A 24,791-nucleotide genomic window follows, 5' to 3' on the forward strand; every position below is an offset into this window, starting at 1 on the left:
CTAATGATCTATCTCTGTAAGATAAGATGTTTAGTTAAACTGCTGTTGGGTTCAAAATAAGCAGGGCTTCTCAAAAGTGTTAATCATTTCGTGAAAATGGATCAAAACCTTTATTTTTGATCTTTAACAGTTTTTCTTCTACGGATTCTCTGTAAGTAGATTTGGTTGATTTTTCAATTCTCATACTTGGCTGTGGGAATTTCATTTTTAGTGTATGTTATATTTATGTTAGGTTAATATCCAGTAGGTATCTGATGAGGTTCAGACCATGTGTTGTAGTTCTCGCACAGCTTTCTCTTTGGATAGAATCTATTTTTGCCTTCAAGGGGTATTAAGGGGAAATTAAAATTTCACTTGTGTTGCTCAAGTCCTCTGCTGAAGTAGTCCCAGAGTTGATGATGCGTGTCTGTCTGGTAGAAGGTTCCACAAATACAGTTTTGGAGATGATCAGTCCACAGAAGGCAGGTCAAGATCTATTAGCTTCAGTCTAGAGTCGGGAGTTTCCAATAGGTAAAGTTACTGTATCAGCTGTTTGGCCCTGGGGAGTCCTGCAGTGATTCAGCTGTCTCTTAGCAAGTACTATTAGTAGTAACTGGTCCTTCAGATGCACCAGTACTGATGATGATCATCTTTCTTTTTAATCAAGAGCTGTATTCTAGCTCTGCTTGAAGGAAACTAGTCAGTATGTTTCCTTCTTTTACATACATAGAGGGCATAAATGCTTAGCTTTTCCCTTTAAGATATTTCATTGTGTTCAGCTCCTTCTCTTTGTATTATCAAATTTAATTTGCATCATGGCTGAATTGTATTTTTTTTTTTCTAATGAAGATAGAGCTAACCTCAATTGAAGGGCCAGCTTCAATTTTTAATGTATCCTCCTTCTGCCTCATGAAATGATACAAGATGGTGCTTTCTACTTAATTTCTAAACTGTCCCTGAGGCAAAAAGTACCGAGTGTAGAACATAGTTTTCTCTGTTTTACTTTGGATGCTCTGATAAGATCAGCAAGTGTTCTTGAAGATCCCAATGTAAACATTAAAGAATTGAGAGCATGCAGAAAATGTGTTCAAATTTTTCTGTCTTATCATGCTGTTCTAAAATGTTCTCACAGTGTTTAAAAAAAAAAAAAAAAGAAAAAAGAAAAAAGTGTGCATCAGTGGAAGAGGAACAGTTTGGAAAAAACTAAAGTAAATCCAAGAGCTGAAAAATTCTGGCCTTTTCTAACTCAACAGATTTTTTTATCTGAAGGAGCCATAAAATCCTGTCAGGATAAAGGTAGCTCAGGTGAAGATAGGGGATCTTAACTCAACGTCTAGGTTTTAAATACCTACATCTGAAAATATTTTCTATGTGTTCCTGTTAGGTTGATATTTTCCAGCTAGAATTTTAAGTCCACAGTGATTTAACTGTAAGGAGGCAAATAACATCTGTTTAAAAAAAAAAAATAATCTGGGACTTGATTTTTTTTTTTTTTTTTTTTTGAAACTTGCCTTTATAGCATTTAAAGTAGAAACTGAGGGAGTGAAGTAGTTAATGCTAGAGCATTAACTGTAACCTTTTTATGTGAAGATAAAAGGTTACCTGTAACCTTTTACAGACTGTGTAAGCCCTTTTATATTGTTGGTGACATAACATTACTTACAAGCTGCTAGTGTTTGTGTTCTTTTACCTCTGTCACGTTCTTATTAAAGCACTATGTAACTTGCTTTTGAGGGCAGCTATTTAAATAGACTTTTTGACATTAGTAGTTATTTTCAGTTGAGGGCTTCCAAAAGAAGGTTTTGAGGATGCAATGCTTCTGGTTCATTTTGTTGCTTTCCCCTGTTTGAATGAATAGAAAGTTATTTTGTTTCATCACTTAAAATAAAATTATGAAGTATATTGGTGTTCTGCAGACTAGATTTATGTACACAGCAGAGAAGCATTGATAATATCAAAACTAAGTTGAGTTTAGATTTTTAAGAAAGTTGTTGTGACTGTTTTTCTGTAGAGCTGGTGTTGCTATGGTAAGATGTAGGAGAAAAAATAACTTCTTTATTATTTTTTAAATTCTATCCAATGTAGACAGTTATGTCTTTTAGTATATTGTATTTTTTCTTAGCATAGACAGCAAAGTTGAGACAATTTTTGAATCTCAATTATTTTAATAGAATGAATGCACTTCCCTGTAACAATTGTCATATGGAGAGTTAAGGAGGATATTCTATAATATTTGTACAGTACATGACTTCTGCAGAGCTGCCCAGGTTCAGAAGTAGTCAGTTTTATTTGAAAGAGAAGAACACAGTTTTGTGAAGGCGACGTCAACAAAAAAAGTTATTATTGGCTCATTGTTGGTGGTACGATTGAATTTTATATTGCAAAAGCACATAAAGTGATGTTAAATACTAGTTCTGTTCTAAGATTTAAACGTAGAACATTGTGTTTATTGTGATTATGGCAGGCTCATAGCTTGGATGTTTTGCTGTAATGATGTACGTTTTTATGCTGTTTTACATGTCTCCAATTTATTTACAAGGACTGTTTATCTATGTGTTATCCAACACATACATCCATACACTTTTATTGATTATTTGTAAGTTTCCTGGACTTACAATCATCTGTACTAAAATTTCGTGCTAACATATCAAGTACATCAGTGGGTTTTTTTAATATTTAGGTATTGCTTTAAGGTGTTGTGGATTTTTTTTTTGTATGTATTGTTAAATGATAAGTGAAAAGTTTGATAAAAATTACATTTCAGTCTGTTTACTAATAAGGAGAAATCAAATCAGTATTATGAAAACTAACACAGTTTGCAATTTAATGCATGTAGTGCTTGACTTTATGCAGCTCTAATAATAATAATGTAATGTACTATGTGTTTTTTCTTTGGGTTTTCAATTATAAAAAATCATTGTAGAATATTAGTATGTGCTTAATTGATAAGGTTATTAATTTTAAATTCAATACTTAATAAAAAACCAATAATGTTGCTATGGTGTTAACTACACATGAAGCCATAAAGGAAAGAGGTTAGTATGTATTGTAATAATTTATTAAGTTACTCAGTATATGTGAGACATTGATTGGAACAAAGTAGTGTGAGTCGATTTGATTGAGCCACATCTCTTACTGTCTTGAATGATCTCTTCGGAGAGCTACAGTTGAAATCAGAAATTGTGTATTTGGAAAATAATTACAGCTTTTTTTATTTATATGTTTTTGCTTAAGTCTTGGAGTTAGAATGAGTAAAGGAATGTTGTCTTCCATGAATTATACCCAGATTTTTTGCACTTAATCTGCCACTAGGCCAGATTTTTATACTAAAAGCAGACAATGCAATATTTGTCTTCTGAGAATGAGGACAGTGAATAAATAGGCAAAGAGCTGTATGAGAGAATGAGTCAGTGGAGCCACATGAGGTAAAAAGGCTGGCATATCATTGGAATCTAGTGGCTACAAAATCCATAAATTCAAGACGATTTCTCTCTCTTATTCAAATGGCTTGGGAGAGCTAGAGGCTTTTAGAGGTCTATTCTGTTGAACAGAGAAACAAAATGGGTAAGGGCCATTCCGTTAACCCTGGTGTGTGGACCCAACATTCTAAGTGTTTTTTAATAAAAAGCAACATAATAGCCAGTAAGTTCTGAAGATCCTCTCATGCTGCATGCTTCTGCCACTTCTTTTGTGGGTGCTTGTTAGATCTTTACCTGAATCGGTGCAGTTCACCGACTTGGCAAAAGTGGACTGGGGACTGCTGGTTAGTATTACATCTGGTAAATTAAGGTTCAAATATGTGTCAATACAGGTGCAAGGCAGGGAGCAGGACTCTGCACATATGAGTAGCGCAAGGGAAGGATGGGAAGAATGACTGATGAAGCAGGGAACTAGGCAAGTTTTTCAGTCATAATGATCAGCCAAGTTGGCTTAGCTACTCACAAATCTATGTATGTAAAAAGAACATTTATAGACCATGATTCTGGACAGTAATAGAGTTAAATAGCCCTGTAGTGCAACTTGAACCCTCTTCAAGGTTATGAATCACCCTTAACTGGGAGTTGCAGTTAATACATTCAAGGCCAGGACTTCTATTCTGGGAGATGTAGACGAAGAAAGAATGGGACAACAGGAACCTTGTGGAATTCAGCGAGGACACATGCAGAGACTAAGTTCTTGCAGTGGTAATGCTGAGGACTTGGCTTGGCTGGATAGCAGTTGAAGGGCCCTGATGGTAAGCAGACTAAGCACATGTCAGTAGTGCATCCTGCTAGCAGTGATGGCTGAGGATGTATTGGACTGTCTCAAGAGAAGGATAGGTAATAAATCAATAGAAGTGGTTATTCCTCTTTACTCAGCCCATGTTAGGCCTTATCGGAAGTACTACCAAAATAAAATGAAACAAACTTGAGTGAGTGTAGCGGAAAGAAAGTCAAGGGCTAGAGCTCATAGCCTGTAAGGAGAGGCAATGGGAACTGGGTTGATTCATCTTTGAGAAAATGGCTAAGAAGTTATTTAAAAGTATCTTTCTCATGCCTATAGGAATCCTGAGATGATACAACAAAGCTAAAGTACTGAAGTACATGGCAGGAGAACTAGAAACAACGATCATTAAAATTGGAGGTTTAAAGTAGGTAAGAAAATGTTTCCTCTGAGGATTATTTGAACATTGGAACCACTGTTCAAATGGTGATCAAAGATCTTGATCACTCTCTGTCCTTGGAGGTATTAAAAATCAGACTAGACAAAGATCTACCAACTTAATCTGAGTTTAGCATTGCCCTGTGTTTGAGTAGGAGGTTGGCGTAGATGAGCTCCTGAGCTCCCTTAAAACCAGAGTGATTCCATGGTCACTTCAAAATCGACATAGGAAGTTTCAGTACTGACGATGTTGTACACCAGTTTAAGCTTTGCAACTTTGGAATTAATTAGCAGCAGGGAAACTGTCCAACTCAAGAAGAGGGGAAAACAGGCATCAGTTGTTTCTTCTGATGGAAGACCGACTACCAGACAGATGGAGGAGGAGCACGTGTGTTAATTTATTAGTGTTTGAGAATAATTGAGAACTGTAAACAAATATGTTATGAAATGTTCATAAACACATGTTGTACACTTGAGTTATATTGATAATTAAGGTGTATCTTCAAAGTAAACATCATGAGAATTGTGTAAAGAATTTCTAAACAATGCAGATAAGACTAAGACATTGATGTCTTGCGGAGTGCCTCCAGTTATACAGTAGCTCTTATTCCCCTACCTTCCTCTATGTTCACAGTGATCAAAGGTATTGTGTCTTCATATCTAACCCATATTTAATGAAGTAAAGACCATTCCTACCCTTTATTTGACGCGCACAGAAAAAGTGAATTACTGTCTCTCATCATCTTAATTGAAGTATTTTCTTCTTTATTTTTAAATGTCAGACTATGAAATGATTGAGTAACTTTTTATGAAGTAATTTAGTGCTTGTTTAATGATTGGTTTATGAAAATTACAGAACTATTCAGCATTGGATGAGAGTTTTCTATTTTTGAAACTTCATAAAAGTACTGAAATTTTTTTTATACTGCTTACTTTCTATTAACTATTTCAATGTCTTATACGTTATTACAAAAAACACTTAAACATTTATTTTTGGTTCTTTTTTTGAATTTGTGAATTGAATGTCATGAGTCTTTATATAACAGTGCTAATGTGTACAGATTAGGAGTACTGTAAATGAAGAATTTTAAATGTATTTAAAGCAGTTTAGTGCTAGACTTTTCTTACTAGAAAATAATTTGTAGTCTTTGCTTTGTACTCACATACGCTGTTGGGATACAAATTCTGGATGAGTCAGGTGGAGATTCCTTTAGTCCTGTGTAGTCTATATAGCATAGGGATTGAGCATAGTTACGCTAGGTCAATCTGTGGAATAAAATTATGGCATGATACAGATCACAGAATTTACAAAGGTAACTGTAAGAGTGATTATCTTGGCTGCTATAGTTGCAAATGATTCCTAAAAAAATTCAGTTGGTCACTGTAGGGGAAAGAATTAAACTGTGAAGAAGATGACTTGCTGTGATTAAATGGCATGTGTTCAGAGATGTAGACAGTACAGTGATACTGAGAACCTGGCTACAGTTGCCAAGTTGGCAGATACTGTGTGACTCTTAGGCAAGCTAAATATTGGTATAGCTGTTGTCACTCAAGCGAAGTCTTTAAAATCATCATAGAAGCTGTCTAAAAACATTAACTCTCAGTACTTGGTATCAAAGAAGGAGGAAGAATTAAAAGAATTAAAAAGAGAGAGAATGAATGGGGAATAAAAACGTACTATTGTATAATTCCATGTGTTGCATTGGTTACAATTGCTATCAATCTGTCTTAAAGTAAAATAGAATTTGTAAAAGAAACAGCATAGAGCAATAATGTTAATTTTTGCACAAAGAAGAGCTAAGCTAATTAGCTAAGAAAACTTCTGAGAAAGGGAAATAAACAAAAAACATGAGTGGTGCTGACAAAGAGTAGAGAACTCCCTGATTTTTAACGCAGAAAAACGGAAAAAAAGATTTCCTGAAAAACTTTAGATCCTGAGCAATAAAACCAGTGTGTTTTCACAATGTGTATTACTGAGTTACAAAACTGCCACAGGTTGTTGTAAAGTCCATATGTAAATGACAAGGAGATTTAGATGAATTTTAATGGAGGATAAATCCTCAAATGGTGATTACAGTTCCTTATGCGAAAATATATGCAAGCCACCATAGATGGGAGGATATATCACAGAAAAACAGCTGTTTTCTTCTCCCTCTGCTCCTACCTCTCCTCAGCCATATACTACTTAATGGGTTGGGAAGTGGATATTGCCCTAGGAGACCTTGTTCTGAAGTTAATGTGTTCTTCAGAGGAAGCGAGAGTCATGGTAGTTAAAATCTAAAACTGATGAACTACAGTGTCGTACTTGAAGACTTAGATGCATCAGACATTACAAACATGTATATCATAGAATCATAGAACGGCCTGGATTGAAAAGGACCTCAAAGATCATCTAGTTTCAACCCCCTGCTATGTGCAGGGTCACCAACGACCAGACCATGCTGCCCAGAGCCACATCCAGCCTTACCTTGAATGCCTCCAGGGATGGGCTATCCACAATCTCCTTGGGCAACCTGTTCTAGTGTATCACCACCCTCTTTGTGAAAAACTTCCTCCTAATATCTAACCTAAATCTCCTATCTTAGTTTAAAACCATTCCTCCTTGTCTTATCACTATAAACTCATGTAAACAGTTGTTCCCTCTCCTGTTTATATGCTCCCTTCAAGGATTGGAAGGTGACACTGAGGTCTCCCTGGAACCTTCTCTTCTCCAAGCTAAAAAATTCCAATTCCCTCAACCTTTCTTCATAGGAGAAGTGCTCCAGCCTTCTGATAATCTTAGTGGCCCTCTTCTGGACCTGCTTTAAGAGCTCCACGTTCTTCCTGTACTGGGGACCCCAGGCCTGGATGCAGTACTCCAGATGGGGCCTCACAAGAGCTGAGTAGAGGAAGCTGATCACCTCTCTCTCCCTGCTGGTCACATCTTTTTTAATGCAGCCAAGGTTATAGTTGGCCTTCTGGGCTGCAAGTGCACACTGCTGGCTCATGTCCAGCTTCTCATCCACCAGGACCTCCAAGTCCTTCTCTGCAGGGCTGCCCTCAAGGAGATCTTCCCCCAGCTTGTATAAATACCTGGGATTGCCCCGGACCAAAAGCAACACCTTGCACTTGGCCTTGTTGAACCTCGTTATGTTCCCATGGGCCCAGTTCTCCAGCAAGAGGAAGTATTTATGTGAGGAATTTAAAAAACTAATTTAGTTAGCTTAATCCAGAATTGCAACAGTTAGCTGCTATTCTTGGAAAATGCTTAATTTCAGTAGATATCTCTTGAAATGTTTCTGAAGTTCTGTACATTATCTTTTTCAGTATCTCAGAGCTATACTTGTCTGAACAAAGAGTTGTCTGCCCTGTGGTAAAATTGAAAGAATAACTACTAAATACTACGACCGAGCATCTCTGTCTCCGCAGCAGCCCAGTTCAAGTATTCAAGATTTAAATACTGCTACTAAACAGTGACTGAATTGGACTTCTCTGAAAATGATATTGTAGCAGATTCAATTCCCTTTCTACAGAAAGAAATTGAATAGTAGTTGGATAAAACACAAAATAGCCTGAGGCTGGAAGAGCTGCAACTGAGAATGCTTCCATATTAAGTGGTCCTAGCTTGTTATCTATCATTGATTTTTTTTTTTGGTTATCTTTACTTACAGATTTGGTAAGAGGAGTACAGGGTATTTCTATCGGATAACATTCAGGACACTGTTTTGAAGACAAATTTTAAATCCCTCCAGCTGTGAAAATTATTGAATCCCACCTTCTGCTCTTTGCTACCAGTTTATATCTCCTGATGCTTTTTGATGACATCACAGAACAATGCTCTTGTTTCTTGAGCATTTTCTGTTTTTTCTGTTTAGGTAAATGTTTAGAAGAGAAAACTGTTGGCTATGAAATTGGAAAGCTAAATTAAAGGTTTATTGAAGAAAATAATAGTCAAAACTTACTATGGTAGCTTTGATGGAGCTAGTAAGGAGATATGGGAGTTGTGAAGGAAATTAAGAGGGAAAAATGGAATTAGGAGAGTAATAATCAGTGGTTCGAAGCAGTTAAGTGCATTCTGTGTTTTGACCGTGTTAGCAGGATTCCTAGTGTTTCTCAGTAATGTAAACATTCAGAGTTTATGTGACAGAATTTATCTTGCAGTATTGACCTGATACCGTAAAACGTGTTCATGTACTCGTCTGCAATGGTAGAAAGTCAGGAAATTTCATAGAGCTTTAGAACTTGATTCCTTTTAATTAAACCATGTCCTGCTATGGAGATATACCATATGGATATTTTTGTATCCATAAAGGTGGAGAATTACAGCACAATGTACTGGTTGTCTTCCTTAATGGTTTCCAAATTAACAAAGAAAAAGATGATGGGTAACCACCATTAGCAGGTCAGATCCTTCCGTTTAGTGAGTAGCTGTGGGTAAAACAGATTGCATTATGATAGAATGCATTATCAATGGAGTGGAGCAAGCAAGTAGAGAGAGAGAGAGTGTGTGTGTGTGTGTGCGCTCGCGCATCTGTGTGTTTGAGTATTCATAATAGAGATGTGAATTTTTATTGTAATGTTCTTTACCTGGAATGCCTGCTGCAATTATGACAATTCCGTAACATGTAGTAAGACAAGGTAATAATGAGAATCCTGGAGATCCTCTACTTCCTAACAATCTTTCCACTCCTGACTGACATTAAATGGAGTACTGAACACAAAAATGCAACTGGTATTTCACAGTTTGAAAGTTCTGTATCACTGTAATTGTTAATGTTACTTTTTAGGCACTACATGTGGTTTCTCTGTAAGTACTTATGGCTGACTTTGTTTTGCTCTGTAGTACATTAGCTATTTTTGAATGTATTTTTTTCCTCCTTCTAAGGATTATGTACTGAAGGCCTGTACCGTGTTAGTGGGAATAAAACAGATCAAGACAACATTCAGAAACAGTTTGATCAAGGTAACGACAGATTTCATTATTTAAAGCCAAAAGAACTTGGATTCTCCATGGATTTATAAAATAGTACAGTCAGTGTAAATGAGTTTTACATTCAAACTAATCTCCATAGCACTGAGTGCTTTACTCTTTGGTAGGTTGTATTGATGTAGTCTAGGCTATATGTAACTAACGAAGCTGTGTGTAAACCAAGGATGGGAGAGAATCTTGTAGCTGGTTAAAACTAATTTTGAGTTCTTCCTGTGAAATTTTTAGGTGGCTTTCTAGTTGAATAAATGTGTTTAGATGGAGTACTAACTGCTCCTTATATTAGGATAATAGCGCATGAAGTTCTCAACATTAAGCATCCACTTCTCCTCCCCAAAATGCAGAACTTCTTGACAATTATTTTATTGAAAACTCTCTTGATTAATGTGAATTAACAATTAAATCTTAGTAATTAATCTGTAGTACCACCTCTGTCATGTTGGAATGTATCGAAATATGATTAGCAGAAAAATGTTCATTTGGATTTGTTGAGAGGGTCAGCATTATTTTTCTTCCTGCTTTCTCATTAAATTTATTACATCAACTGACCTTTATAAATGAAAAAAAAAAAAAACAACACCAAAACAACCATGTTAAAAGTCCTCTTTGGTATTAGTAATGAAATTGAGTTTGTGAAATAGTAAAATTCCTCCTAAATTATAAAGTGAATAAAGGCACATTTTTTAATGACTTATCTGTTTCAGATAATCTGAATATAATGCTAGATTTTCTTATGTTATTGTATTACATGATGTTCTGAGTGGAATGGACGTTTGAAGAGTTTTAAAATTATCTAGTATGACTTTTATCTTGTGTTAAATAAATTAAAATCTCTAAATATAACATATAAAGCTTCTGTTATTTGGGAATCTAGCAGTAGGTTATATGGCCATGTGCAATCACTGGCATGTACTCTTGTCCTTACTTAAAAGGCCTCGTGGCCATGTAAAAAAGCATCACACAAATTCTGCATATTGATGTACCCTATGCCTTTTTTCAATAAAATTTGGGATGTGGATTTTGAAACTCATTTTTGGGCAGAATTAATTATCAGAACCTGGTTGGTGTCACATAGAAAAGCATTTAAGTCTGCATGGAGAGTCAGACAGTTTTATTTTTTGATCTACTGCTTTCTTAATACTGTCAGACTTTATTTCATGTATGTCAAAGCGATGGCAGTTTACTCACTGGTTCACTCTGTTTTTGACAAATGCTAGGCAAGGTTTTCACTTTCAGTGTTTTAAATAAATAAATTCTTTCATAAAAAATATTTTGAAGAATCATAATTGTAAACTGCTTTTAATTTTGTCTTACAGATCATAGTATCAGTCTAGAGTCTATGGAAGTGACAGTAAATGCTGTGGCTGGAGCTCTTAAAGCTTTTTTTGCAGATCTGCCAGATCCATTAATTCCTTACTCTTTGCATCAAGAGTTGTTAGAAGCATCAAGTAAGTAAAGAGAATATTGTCTTGATTGTATTTTTTTCACAATATTTATCGTTATTGCAGTTTTTAATTCACTGTAAGTTAAAAAGGCTTGCTGCACTGACTTATTTTTTTAATTGCTTAGGTGTGCTATTTTTTTTAATGTTCTTTAAAATTAACAGAATTATATGATGAGAACAGAATTATATGATTACATTAGTTATTATAAATAAATTGTAGTCTGTTATTTCTCCTCTATGTAGGAAATTTAATTGGAGGAATCTCTTTTTTTCCTGTTACTAGCACTGCAATAGTAGCACTTGGAAATGTATCGTAGTTATTTACAAGTGTGGAAGAAAGCATATCTTGATTTCATAATGTCTTACATTCAGAATAGGCTTTAGAAGTTGCATGTCTGTGGAGCATTATGGTGAATCTGACATTTTTTTCAAATTATTTTTGAAGTGTGGGATGAAAAGGTTAATTGTGTTTACAAATGTTTCAAACTTGAAAATGTGACTACATGGTTCCCTTTTTAAAGAATATCTTTCTTGGGATCAATTTGGGCAATTGGACTGGCAGCAAACTGTTTTAGGAAAGCACTACACATTTTTGCCATGTTTTTTTTTTAAATGAAAATATGTCAATATTGCTGAAAGCCTAAGGCTTCAACCTAGACTTGGTTAGTGTATATTACAGTAGAAATTTTGTATTTTTGGATGACATCTATAGGCATGTTATTTGATATTTTCACTTTAATTTTCAGGCAAATCCCTTGTATAGTGTTTTTTTTCTTACCAATTTATGATTTTCCAAGCTGAGTGAGACAAGTGGGACATTCTTTTGACTACGTATTACTAATAAATTATGTATTACTGTAGCATACTAGGCTTAAATAGGAATTGAAGTCTTTCTATTGAAACAAACCTTTCTACACAGTAGAATATGGCAAAAATGTGAATGTGTGTAACAACAGCTTATGAAAAATCATTTTGAGAGTGGAAACTAGAGTTCTTTAATACTTGAATAATTGTTTGTGTAGTATGGATTCATGTAATTCTCACACCATTGTTAACAATTTTATTGCAAGAGAGTCATTATCACCAACTTTTCCACTGTAAAACTGTATTCTGGAATTCCATTTATGTTGATGGATCCTAAGATAACTGAACCCAACTGCAAGTTTATTTCAAATTTTAAGCCATGTCAGCTGCTTGCTGTATGTAATTTGATGTCACAAGTGCACTTATTTGTTGTACATTTCTATAATCCATATTTTTTTTCTTAGTCCTTTTCCTATTGCTTGCTTCCTCTTAAAACAGAAATAATATCCATTGAACCTGTGAAAATTTGTGTTAAAGTAGCTGCACCAGGCTTATAATAATTTTTTATTATTTGACTGGTAGCTTAAGATTTTATAACTTCATGAAAATGTCTTTCATCCCCCAAAACTCTGTGAAACTATAGTCTGTATAAATCTTACGTGTGAAGAACATTTTGCAAGCAATGGGAAATCTTACAGATTTCCCTGTCTCGTTGTTAGCCGTATACAAGCCAACAAGTTGATCAAGATGGTCTGTTAAGAAGACTGTTAAATAGAAATAAATGATTCCATCTAAAAACAGAAAAACATTTTTTGTATTTAGATAGTTTCCACTTTATTATGGAAAGGTAATTCTTTGTAATAATACATGTAAATAGGAATTTTATTGAGTATTTTCTCACTTTCTGTTTCTCTGTAGATATCTGTGCTTCTTATAGTTAGAAAAAGACTTAGCAACACTTTATTCGGTATTTCTTTCTAAATGTATGAGAAAATGTCACTTATTTCTATAGAGATCCTGGATAAGACAGAACGGCTACATGAATTAAAAGAAATTGTGAAGAAGTTCCACCCAGTGAACTATGATGTCTTCAAATACGTGATAACACATCTGAACAGGTTTAGTATTTTTCTACTAAAATTCTGTTTAAGTTTTAACATCAAAAAAACCCAACCTATTAGAATTGAAAATGTCATGCTGCATTTCTCCTCTGTTAGTATAATGTTGAAAGTGGAAATTAAAAATTATGAATTAGACATTGATATATTATGATGCCTGATTTAATTGATGCATAGATATCTACCATCACAGCTACTGTAGAGATGTAAAAATGATATCTGTATAGAACAAAATAACTTCACAGAGCCAGTATGTACAATAGCTGCAGACCTCTTTTCTAAGGAAGCAGCTGTTAATGTTGTAGACTAATACAGATTTAAAGGAACATGGAGGTTATGTGGCCTATTCCCTACCTATTAAAGCAAGATCAGCTTATGCCTCTAAAATGTAGCAAGCAGAACTTCTGCTGAATAATTAAAATGTAGAATAAAATGAATTGCTTCCTAAATCTTGCCTCTTGCATAGAAATGTAATTTTTTGTGTTTTTAAATTTAATTTACTGATCTTTTATTTGTCCAAGTGTACAATATTCGCTCATAAAAAGATTAGCTTGCTCATGTTTCTTACTCAGCAAAACTCTAGGTGATTCTCTGAAATCCACTCAGTAAGATGGCTAACAACATTATTAAAAGACATAATAAACATTTAGTCACAGCTAAAATAACTAATTTTTTTTTTCCTAGACAAATCTTTGTTTCCCAGTACTGTACTATTGCTTGTGATTTTTTTTTAAATTATTTTTATTTATTTATTTATTTTTAAGACAGAACAGCAGAATTGTTGAGATTATAAGGGGCTTCTCAAGATTTAGTGCACCTCTCTTGCTGTGGTAGGATCTGCAATAACAGACTGCCTGGGATGATGTGCAGTTGGGTTTTGAGTATCTCTAACAATGGAGACTCCACAACCTCTCTAGGCAACTTGCTAGTGTGCAATCACCCTGACAATAAATTTTTAAAATAAATAATTTTTTATTTTATTATTAATTTATTTTACAAATTAAAATAAATTTTTAAAAAATGAGGGTTTTTTGTTGTAAAAAGTGATTTTTGTGTTCAGACAGAATCTCATGTGTTTCAGTTTGTATCTTCTTGTATCTTGTCCTGTCACTGCGTGCCACTCAGAATTCTTGGTCTATCTTTTTTGCACTCTCCTATCAGATACTTAAATAAGATTATCTCTGGGCTTTTCCAGAGTAAGTAGTCCCAGTTGCTCAGTCTTTCCTCATTTGAGGGATCTTCTGTCTTTTGCTCCTTCATTGGGCTCTTTCAAGTATGTCCACCTCTCTCCTGTATTGTAGAGGCCAGAGCGGAGTCTGGATACCTGAAGTGCAGTGCAGAGTAGAGGGGAGAGAGAACTTCCCTTGGCCTACTGCCATCACTTGTCCTAATGTAGGCCAGGTTTGCCTACATTGTGTTCAGTGTATTGCCCACAAATACTGTCCTTCCTCTACAGTGGTGTTTTTCAGCCAGCTGGATAATTTTCTGTATATACCGTAGGCTTTTCGTGATCTTTTAAAAGTGCCTGCAAAGCAATTTACAGTCTGACTTGGGGCTTCTAGTATAGGGGGTTGAAATGAGACTTTTTAAACTTCCTATGTAGTCAGTGAAATCAGACTTCTTTTTTATGCGTTCTCCATTGCTGTGTGGAAGGAGTCTTCTTATTCTGGGTCATAACAACCCCCGCAGCAATATCTGTGGGGAAGAGAAGCTGAAAATTTGCCTGGCAGAAAAGGACCTACAGGTGTGAGTTAACAATCAGCTGAAAATAAGCCATCAGTGAGCCCCGAGAGGCCAATGGCCAAGAAAATTGTTTGGTCAGCAGGACCAGAGAAATGATCGTCCCTCTGTGTTTGGCACTGGTGAGATCGTACCTTGAGTATTGTGTTTGGTTTGGGGCCCCTTGCTATGAGAATGACATGAAGGTGCTAGAGCATGTTTAGAAGAAAACACTGAAGCTAGTGAATAGACTGAGTTTGCACCATTTTTGATGTTTCTCTTCTCAGGTGACAAGAGGTAGAATGCAGGGCAAAGGCCTCATGTTAGGCCAGAGGAAGTTTAGATTGGATGTCAGTAAGAATGTTTTCACAGAAAAGGTGGTTAGGAATTGGAATGGTCTGGTCAGGGAGGCGGTGGAGTCTGCATCCCTGGAGGTATTGGAAGAGATCTGTGATGTGGCACTTAGGGACATGGTTTAGCAGTAGACTAGTAGTGTTAGGTGGATTGGTGTATTTGATGATCTTGAAGGTCTTTTCCAACAGAAATGATTCTATTTTCATTGAATATATGGGAAGCTTTGAAACTTAGGCACTTACTTTTACACTTCTCTCAATCACAAATATAGTTTGTATTTTCCTTTGAAGGAAAATGCATCAATTTTCTTTCTTTCTTTCTTCCTTCCTTTTTTTTTTTTGTGTGTGCAGTTTGCCAAGTAAAATTCAATTTTCTAGCCCTAGAATAGAACCATATGAGTAGATAGAACTATTGAATTTATATATTGCAGACTAATGATGTACTGAGGTAAAACAGAACATCACAGACTTGATTTAAATCACTTGTAATGTTTCGGTAGTTCTTAATGGACCAGATTCCTTGAATTCAGTAGAAGAGTGTCAATCTCAGAATTGTCAGAAGTCTTCAGCTGATCACCCATTTGCATAGTACAGAGTAGAGTAACAAAAATCTGCTTGCAATGTTGAGTACCTGGATTGCTGCAAGTAAAAGAGCTAAATACAATTTTTAATGATCTAAATAGACTCCCAATGCATGTATGTATACAGACAAATGAAATATATAAAACACAAAGCTTACTGGAGAACAGAAATAGTGCTTGTTGGCCTTTGCTCTCAAGACATTCTCATCCTTTTAAAGGTACACAGAAAACTTTATTAGGAAGAAAAACTTGAATAAAATGAAAGTTTTTAGGTTTTTTTTATTCTCCTTGAATGAAATTAAAACGTTACTCTTTTAGGAAAGAAAGTATGAATATCACCTTCATTCAGGAGTAGTGTCCAAATACCCTTTGGACAAAATTTATTCAGAACAGGTTGATAAAGGCAGTATTTGTGTACTCTTACTCTATTTAGAATAAGTAATGCACATGCTAAAATACAAGTCAATCTTTTATAGTTAACACTGTACATTCATCATAAATGAATGAGAATATTTTCTTATGGCAATAATTGTAGTACTTATTGTGGTTTTCACAAGTTTTCAATCTATGAAGTGTAATCAGAAATTCTTGCAGTCTGCTCATGCTGATCATCAGAACAGTAATTGATAAGTTGCAGAAGTTTTTTTTTGCATTCTATTTCTGTACAACTGTATCTCAGTTACCTTTGTTATTTCTACTATATCATAGGAATTGCATATTCTTGAGTATCTTAAGTGTTAGATTTATCAGCACAGAGTTTTTGATGGATCTCTCACTAATTACTACTAAATAAAATTGTAATGTTACTTTAGAATGAAGAATATTTTTTGAAAACAGAGTATCTTGATTCTGGCCTATTATGAATAAGATTGCATTTTTCTGAGGAGACATTCGGTTGTAGGTGATATATTCAGTAACAGGTTTTTTCTTTCTTGCCAATATTGCTGTAATAATGAATTTTAGTAAAACTGAAGAACTTGTTTCAGCCCCTGCTTAAATCAGAAAACTTGAAAAAGAACCCAAGTGGGAACCTTTTTTTTTTTTTTTATACATCGAAAACTAAAGCAAAAATGTACTTGTCTTTAATTACATCGTGATACTATATAGGGAAAATAAAAAAGCACAAATACAAGTAGAATGTTGATGGAAAACTAATTTGTGGAAAAATGTATGTAGAAAAGTTAAGCATTTTTAAGTTTAGCATTTTTAATAACAGTCATAGGAGTTCACAATACAATAACTCTTAAGAAAAAAAAAGTGAAAAAATATAGTTCTGTATTGAAGTTTAATGCTAAATATGTTGGCAGCGTTCATAGATTCAGTTGTAGGAGATGATCACCTAGATAATTGTCATGATCCTATGGATTGATTTCATGTTTAATAGAGATCATACAGAATTTCAAAGAGAGTATCTTCTGCAGCATATCATTTGAATTTAATGTCTTTATTGAAGCAACAAAGTTTTCATTAGGAGTGGTATGTCTTTCTTGCAGGTCGTTTTACCTGAAGCTTTTGCAAAGTTTCCATAGCTCCTGTTATACTACTGTCTTCTGCCTGAGCAAAGTTCATGTTGAAAGCAGTCAAGCCATCATGCTTACAAATACGTTTCTGTGCTCCTTGCACAGTGTATGATACTTAAATATTCTTTTGGTTAGAGAGGATGGATGGATTTGTGTTCTAGTAGGCAGGTAGTCTTATTAATCATTAATATCACATTATTTTTATTTTAATAACTTAATAGTGTTTAATAACACTGGCAATACTAAAAACAGATATCTTTTATTTGAGTTGTCTACTTTTGTTCCAATAGCCCCCAAATGAAACAAGCATTCTCTTCTTAAGATGTTTGAAGTATTTTGCATTTTGTTTTGGTGCAAGAAATGATAAAAATAAAATTTATTGGATGTTGTTTTATTCCTGTTGTTCATACAGCACTGACCTATGGAAATGCATTTAGTGAATCCATTCCTTGCAGAAAGATAGAATTTCCAAAGCTAGGCTTATTCTTTTCCTGAACATTTTCCTATGAAAATAATGCTTACAAAGTTTGTAGAATCACTTAGGTTAGAAAAAGCCTTCAAGATCATCATTTGGGAGCTATAGCTCATGAGAGTGATCTAGTACCCGTGTTGTAACTCTGGAATTCCTTTGTTTCTATGGCTCAGCGTGGTTTTTAGCTTGATGCATCTTCTTTTGGGGATCTTATATTTTCTCTTCCTTAAATGGTGTCAGTTCTTTCCAAAGTTAGCTGTTCTTCATCCTGTAGTAGGCTAATATACTGTTACCAGGCTTTTGGATTTGAGTCTTTGAGTCTTTTATTTGCTTTTGTATTATATTTATGTGGTTGCTTTGGTTAGTTGATCGGCTTTTTTTTTTTTTTTTTTTTTTTTTTTTGTTAATATAAAACAATTAGAATTGATCCTAGGGAATCTAGAGGATCAGGTTGCCCTCAAAATGTTATTTGCTGAATTCTTCTTCTTGAGGTATTTGATAATAATGCACACAGGAACTGATCTCTCTGGTACTATTGAATAGAACCCTATTTAAAACTTTTTATTTTACACTCTCTTAGTTTATATAGACTGTCTTGACATCAAATAATGTTTTGTTTTTTTTTTTTAATTCCAGTGTTTATGATACTAGTGTAGTAGATAAACCCATGGATTAATTGGCGTAGAGACATAGTAACAACCTGCCAGTTCTTTTCTTGTCTAATTTCCACCTCCTCCCATTCAATTGATTCTGTGAAGTTCTGGAAATCTGGAACTGAGGCTGAATTCATTTAATTTATTAAAATGGTAAAATCAGGAAAACAAAGAAAAAAGCTCCACCTGTTTTGCTAGGATAGTGTTCTGCTGTTTCACTAAACAGATTGGCTCGCAGAGGAGTATGACAAGTGCCAAACATAACAAATATAAGGAGAGAAGCATGAACTTCTCTGTACGGTGAGAGAGAATAGGAAAAGAATGCCTCCTTTTGATGGTGATGCACAGAATTGGGTTAATTTTTTTTTTTTTTTTTTTTTTTGAATGGTTCCCCAGGTCTTATATTGGCAAATCAGCATTCTAATAGGAAATGGATTTTTTTTAACCTAATGTTATGTTGGTTGATATTAAGTAGATGGACTACTGTCTTTTAATAGCTTCACATTTTCTAAGAATTCAGTAGTTTGTATATTTAAAAGTATTTTACTTTTAAAAACTCAAACCCAGCCTTGTTTAAAAACTTACATGAATATGAAGAGCAAAATTCATACGGACTAATATTAACAGTTAAGTCTCAAACATAACATGCTCGTAAAAAAAATATTTCCAGATGACTTGTTTTGATTTGCTGCTCGCAGTTAATAAATATGATAGTCATAAAATTTTCCTGATCAGAGTTTTGTCACAGTTGCAGCAGTTGCTGCTAGCGTGTTAGATAGATAACCTATTTCATACTAATTTAGCATCTTGTGAAATACAGCAAGTGCCTACAAGAAGAAAATGAACATAGAAATAAAAGCTAGCTCATTGATTAGGCATTGCTTTGGGAGATTACTGCAGTAATTGCTGGAGTTGCAGTGTTATCTGCTTAGATCATCGAAGGAAAAATAGAGATCTTGGAGCAGTGTGACGTGGTAATTCATAGTTTTAGAAGTGTTAAATACCAAATGAAGTAGGGTAGGAGAAAGAGAATTATAGAAGCGGAAGAAAAAAGTCTCTTTCCAAAATAGGAGTCTAATGGCAAAGAATGTCCAAGTTAGAGGTTGGAGTGTAAAGCTGGATATAGTACCTGTTCCTTCTTCTTTTGCACAATCTTAGGACGCTTCTGACTGCACATCTACCATGAGAAAAAATAACGGTAACAAAATAGTATAAAATGATAAAATCATTTTTTTCCTCCTCAAGGTTGTGATTTATTAAAAAACAGTATACATTTTTCCGTATAGGTGGCATACAATAAAAAATTGTATACAATTATTCTTCTTTAATAGTTGTTTTTATGTATGTGCTGAACATTTGAATATCCACAGCCATTAAAGCACCTCATTTTTACAGCAGAGCCAAATTGTTTTGCTGGCTAATATGAAAAAGCTCATAGAGATGTGCTTTAATCAACACTTGATATTTTTCGCTTGTTTGTTTTTAACATGTGATCTAATCTGTTCCTTTTTTTAAGTACCATAAATGTTATTCTGTGTCTGACTATACTGCAGTAAGAAGCCAGTTCTGTCATTTGTCTAGACATTTTAATCGATTTTCTAACACATGAAATCCGGTGGCTGGTTGATGAATTTAAAGGCTGTTTATTATTATCACTTCAAAATGTTGGCATGTGTTTAAAGTCTTCTGGTTGATTGCATACCATTTTTAATTCATTCTGTGCATGTCATTCTCATTTCAGGGTTAGTCAGCAATATAAAACCAACTTTATGACTGCTGATAACTTATCAATTTGTTTCTGGCCTACTTTGATGAGACCTGATTTTGAAAACAGAGAGTTTCTTTCTACCACCAAAATCCACCAGTCGATTATAGAGACTTTCATTCAGCAGTGTCAGTTTTTCTTCTACAATGGAGAGATTGTAGAAGCACCGAACCCAGTGGCATGTCAGCCACCGCCTTCCAACACAGTGCAGATGGTGGAGCCAATGGTACCTCTGCAGTTACCACCACCAATGCAGCCTCAGCTGATACAGCCGCAATTACCAGCAGACCCTCTTGGTATTATATAAATAGAAGATGATTGCAGGCAGCCTGGCACTGGACAGTAAAGAAAAGCTATAGACATGCATGTTTCAGGATACAGTAATGTACTTCATATTTATGAAAAATAATTCTCATCCAGCTGGTTGGACATTTTTTTGTTATATCCCGTACTGTGTTCCTCATTTGTACACGCTGCAGGTAAAAACTATGTGGTAAGCATGACTGGAGAGGTTTAATTTTTAAAAGCAAAAATAGCTATAAAGTACAAAGCTGCTGCTGCATGATACTTTATTGCAATCACTATATCATTCCTGTGACAGTTTGTCACAATATATTGTGAATAAAATTTTTCTATAGAAATTTAATGATTAAAAAAATTACATTTATGAAACATTCAGTGCTTACAGCCTGCTTTATGGCTGTTTTTGTTATTTAACATGCTATTTTTGGCAATTTTATTCACATTCAAGCATTCTGTATAAACGACTAAAGCCCAGCTATAGTTTATTTTATAATCTCCAGCTACTTACGTGACTGTAGGCTTAGGATGGTTTATGGAAGAATGCAAAATGCACTGTTGAGAATTTTACAATGCCTCACCTTCCATCTTTATTTGTAAGTAAACCTGTGGACAGTTTGTTAAGGGTGGGTGAACTTGCTTATTATTTCTTACAGCACAATACCAAGGACATGCTTGTTGTAAAAGTGAGTTTCAGATATTGTACAAAAATTTTGATGTTGCCTACTTATTTCTTTATGTTCCATTCCTTAACTAAACATTTTGTAAAACTGTTAATTCTGTAAACAGCTGCATGTTTAAAAGATCATTGATGGTCTTGTAAACTTAATCTAATATATTTTAGATATTTTAATTTTTCCCACTTGGGAATACATTTAGTGTTTAGAAAATAGTTCATGACATTTTCATACAAGGTTATATAACTTTTCATACATAAACATGAACTTTGTTGTAGTAAAATTCTCTAAACCAAACAATGTTTTAATCTAGGACTTCAATTAATCTATTCTTTAAATCTATTTTTATGTGACCCTTTAAAGATATACAAAAATGCATTGCTAATAAATAGCAATAAATACTTTGGGTACTGACAATTAACTTCTTTGGAGTATGTATATATAAAATCACATAAACTTGTATTCATTTTTTTTCCTGTGGTATGTTGTACTTAAGATTTGAATGAATGATTTTTTTTTTTTTTGGTTTTGCACCATTTATAAAAAAAAATGTTCTTTTTTTTTTCCTTGTTTATTTTCCATTACATTGGTACCGATTTTGCTGTAAAAGAATGCTGCTTAATTTAAACAGAACTTCTGGTTAAATATTTTGTTAGTGGTAAAAATTTCAGAAGGTTACAAGTTGTAGCAAAGGGGAGACCATAAGTAATCACTATTTGTGAGACTTTTCATAGCAGCTTTTTTTCTTTCATGTTCAAAATACACCTTTTTAGATCTGCAAAGAAAAAAACAGTTTTGGCTCATTCAGCTGCTAGAATGTTTTGTGTAGTTTTAAAAAAGAAGCTTTATGATGGTCACTGTTGTAATCTTCACTTATGACAAGATTTAAGATCGTCTTGTATGTATTATAGTAAATAGCTGATTTTGAGTATTAAGGTTCTTAAGAGTTTGATTTGCTCCATTTGCATAAAATAAAAATTGCCTTTCCCACTTATGTCCTAGGTATTGTACTTCTAATTATGACTTGGATTATCATTCTAGATTACTATGATACCATAAACTCGGCTGCTGTTTCAAGTACATGTATATTATAAATTATCTTGATATTGTGTTATATTCTTGCAATTAATTATCTTTTTTAAGAAAAAAAAAAGAAAAGTCAACATTATTCCTATTGCAAAGCACACAGGAATTAATAGTACAATAAAGTCTGTCCTGTAAAGTGTAGTATTCTTAACTTGTTCTACATTACATCTGTTGTCTATATAGCTTTTATTTATAGTTGTCAGTCTAACATTGGCATGTTTAGCAAAGAAAATGCAACTTCAAGTGTTTTATAAACTATTTCTAAGTTGCTAAAGAATTTATTTTTCTACTATGTATGGTATAGACAATGCATCACCTGTACAGGAAACAAGTCTATTTCTAATAGAAGTAAGCTAAAAAATAAATGCCAGTCATATCCATATTTAAAAGTTCAATCTATAAAAGTATCTCCAGGCTTTGTAACGTGAATTGCATTTTAAACTTTCTACAAATTCCAAGGTATTTGCCATACTGTTTATCTAATCTTTGAATACTAATTTTTAGAGTAGTCTACATTCCTTTCCATCAACTTTCACACCAAATTCTTGATCACTTTTATTGTATATGACATTATGTATAAATCACTTACTGCATACTTTACTGAAAATTAACATGTACATTTGGCCAAATATAAAAGTGCTACTACATTTACTTGATAAACCATTAGAAGAAAAAAAAAAAAGAGCACGGCATGTGACTCTTGATTGTCACATGGCAGAGTTCCTGCATATTATTTGCATTATACAAGTGTTATATGCAGGAATGTGGATGTGCGTGTATCTGGATAATATATACACTGATATTTTTGATGTGCTCGTGTGTTTATGTACACAAGGACATGTGCACAGACTTGCATGCACATACACTGTCTTAGCAAAGTTTGGAAAAGATACTACAAAATAATACCATCGTGATTAAAGATACTTAATAGAGCTTTCTCTATTATTTTTGTTAGTGCTATAAAATGAGGAAGCATGTCATTATATACAAATTCCTCATACTTTGGCTCTATGTAGTCCCTTCTAGTTTTAATGGAAATACAAACAATAATAACTATATTTTTTAATGTGAGCATTTTTACAGTAATATCTATCTTGAAAAAAAATACAAATGTATATTATTTTTGGTTGAACGTCTCAGTGACACTTTATGGAGTAGTTTGTCTTTTTTATGTAATTCTGGCATAGGCATTTTGCAGTGTATTGTTTTTCATTATTATAGCAATTTTGAAGTACGACACGTGAGTTAAAAAAGTGCCATTCTAAGTAATGTTTAGCAGGTTATTTTAAAATTCCTTGCCCTCCAGAATATTGTGGAATTTTAACATAGTGTACATAGATTGCAGACGTCAGTCTGAGTGAAAAGAAACTTCTTTTATTGTATGTTTTCTCTATTATTTGAGTACTGGTTGCTAGAAAATTATAGATATGCTTATTTTTAGTTGCTGGCAGTTAGCTTCTAATATTTATGGTAAATACAGACAAGTTATCAATTCGAGACCAAAAAGAAAAATTTGGCCTTACCTTCCATGCTTATCTCAGTTTTTCTCAGTAATGTGTTCATGTTTGTCAACTGAAAAAGAAAAAAAAAATTTTTTTTAAAGTACAAATTTTGTTCTTTGTTTATAATGTAATCTTTTGTTGCTACATCTACAGAATACTGCAGTGGATTTAATATCAGTGAAGCTTATTCTGTATAAAAGATGCAATGAATAAAATACTAAGATGCTTACTGTGTATAATGTTCAGTTTAGTTGCCTACTAAATTTTTGAAGGCAAATCACCCAATTATCTCCTTCACATACACAGAGATGAAATGTAGCATTAAATTGTGCAAAACTGAATGCATCAAATGTTTAAGGAATTCCTTGAGGGAGGGAGGTGGGATGGCGAAGGAGTTTGCCTTTTTGAGTCTCTTCTTTTAAACTGCAGAATTTTGCAAGTCATTTACCCAGTGATTAATGTGCTGTGCCTCTTTCTGTAGGTAATGTACCCCTCTTTCATGCTGAATGCGTGCAGACCTCAAAAGAGACAGGATGGAAGATGTTCTGTTTAGCTGCGTAATGTGTGTTATATTCTGTGGCTTGTGTGATCTTTCACATTTTTCTCTTGATTGATCTGCTCAGCAAGAAAGGCTGTGATTATGGAAATCAGTTTTTCAGATTTCTGCCAAGCTAGATGAATGGTTAAAAAATGAAAACACTCTTTTACAATTGTTCTTTTCCTTTTTTAAACCAGTAAACCAATAAAAAACTGCATTGTCAAGTCAACTTTAAATTCTCTGAATTTCAGATTATTTGCCACAATTCTTCTAGCTTTATAGGATAAATCCAACTTTTAATTGAAAACTTGTTACATTACTGTTTTTAGCCCTTTGTGTGTGCAACATATATGCTTGCTTACTTTGTTTCTGTAAAGCATCTGGAGTAGTGTGGCTAATTCAGAAGTAACTGCAAACACTTCCTGATAGCTTTATAGTTTTCTATCTGAACACTGCTCTGGGCTGGTTTTTTTTTTCTTTTTTTTTTCCTTTTTTTTTCCTTTTTTTTTCCTTTTTTTTTCTTTTTTTTTTTTTTTTTCCTTTTTTTTCCTTTTTTTTCCTTTTTTTTTTTTTTTTCCTTTTTTTTTTTCCTTTTTTTTCCTTTTTTTCCTTTTTTTTTCCTTTTTTTTCTTTTTTTTCCTTTTTTTTCTTTTTTTCCTTTTTTTCCTTTTCC

The 24,791-nt window shown here is 33.8% G+C and overlaps 1 protein-coding gene across 1 annotated transcript in view; it reads left to right on the top strand.

Annotated features, from left to right (window-relative positions):
* The window catches only part of ARHGAP5 (Rho GTPase activating protein 5), a 51,704-nt gene extending 27,350 nt beyond the window's left edge, over nucleotides 1-24,354 (top strand). Inside the window, exons 4-7 of the mRNA XM_085225170.1 lie at nucleotides 9,485-9,562; nucleotides 10,903-11,034; nucleotides 12,847-12,952; nucleotides 19,992-24,354. Coding sequence (XP_085081296.1) covers nucleotides 9,485-9,562; nucleotides 10,903-11,034; nucleotides 12,847-12,952; nucleotides 19,992-20,322 — 647 coding nt within the window. The 3' untranslated portion in view covers nucleotides 20,323-24,354. The remainder of the gene's footprint in view (nucleotides 1-9,484; nucleotides 9,563-10,902; nucleotides 11,035-12,846; nucleotides 12,953-19,991) is intronic.
* The last annotated feature ends 437 nt before the right edge of the window (nucleotides 24,355-24,791 follow it).

The sequence above is a fragment of the Meleagris gallopavo genome, chromosome 5, assembly GCF_905368555.1.
Source record: "Meleagris gallopavo chromosome 5, MGAL_WU_HG_1.1, whole genome shotgun sequence".
Lineage (NCBI taxonomy): Eukaryota > Metazoa > Chordata > Aves > Galliformes > Phasianidae > Meleagris > Meleagris gallopavo.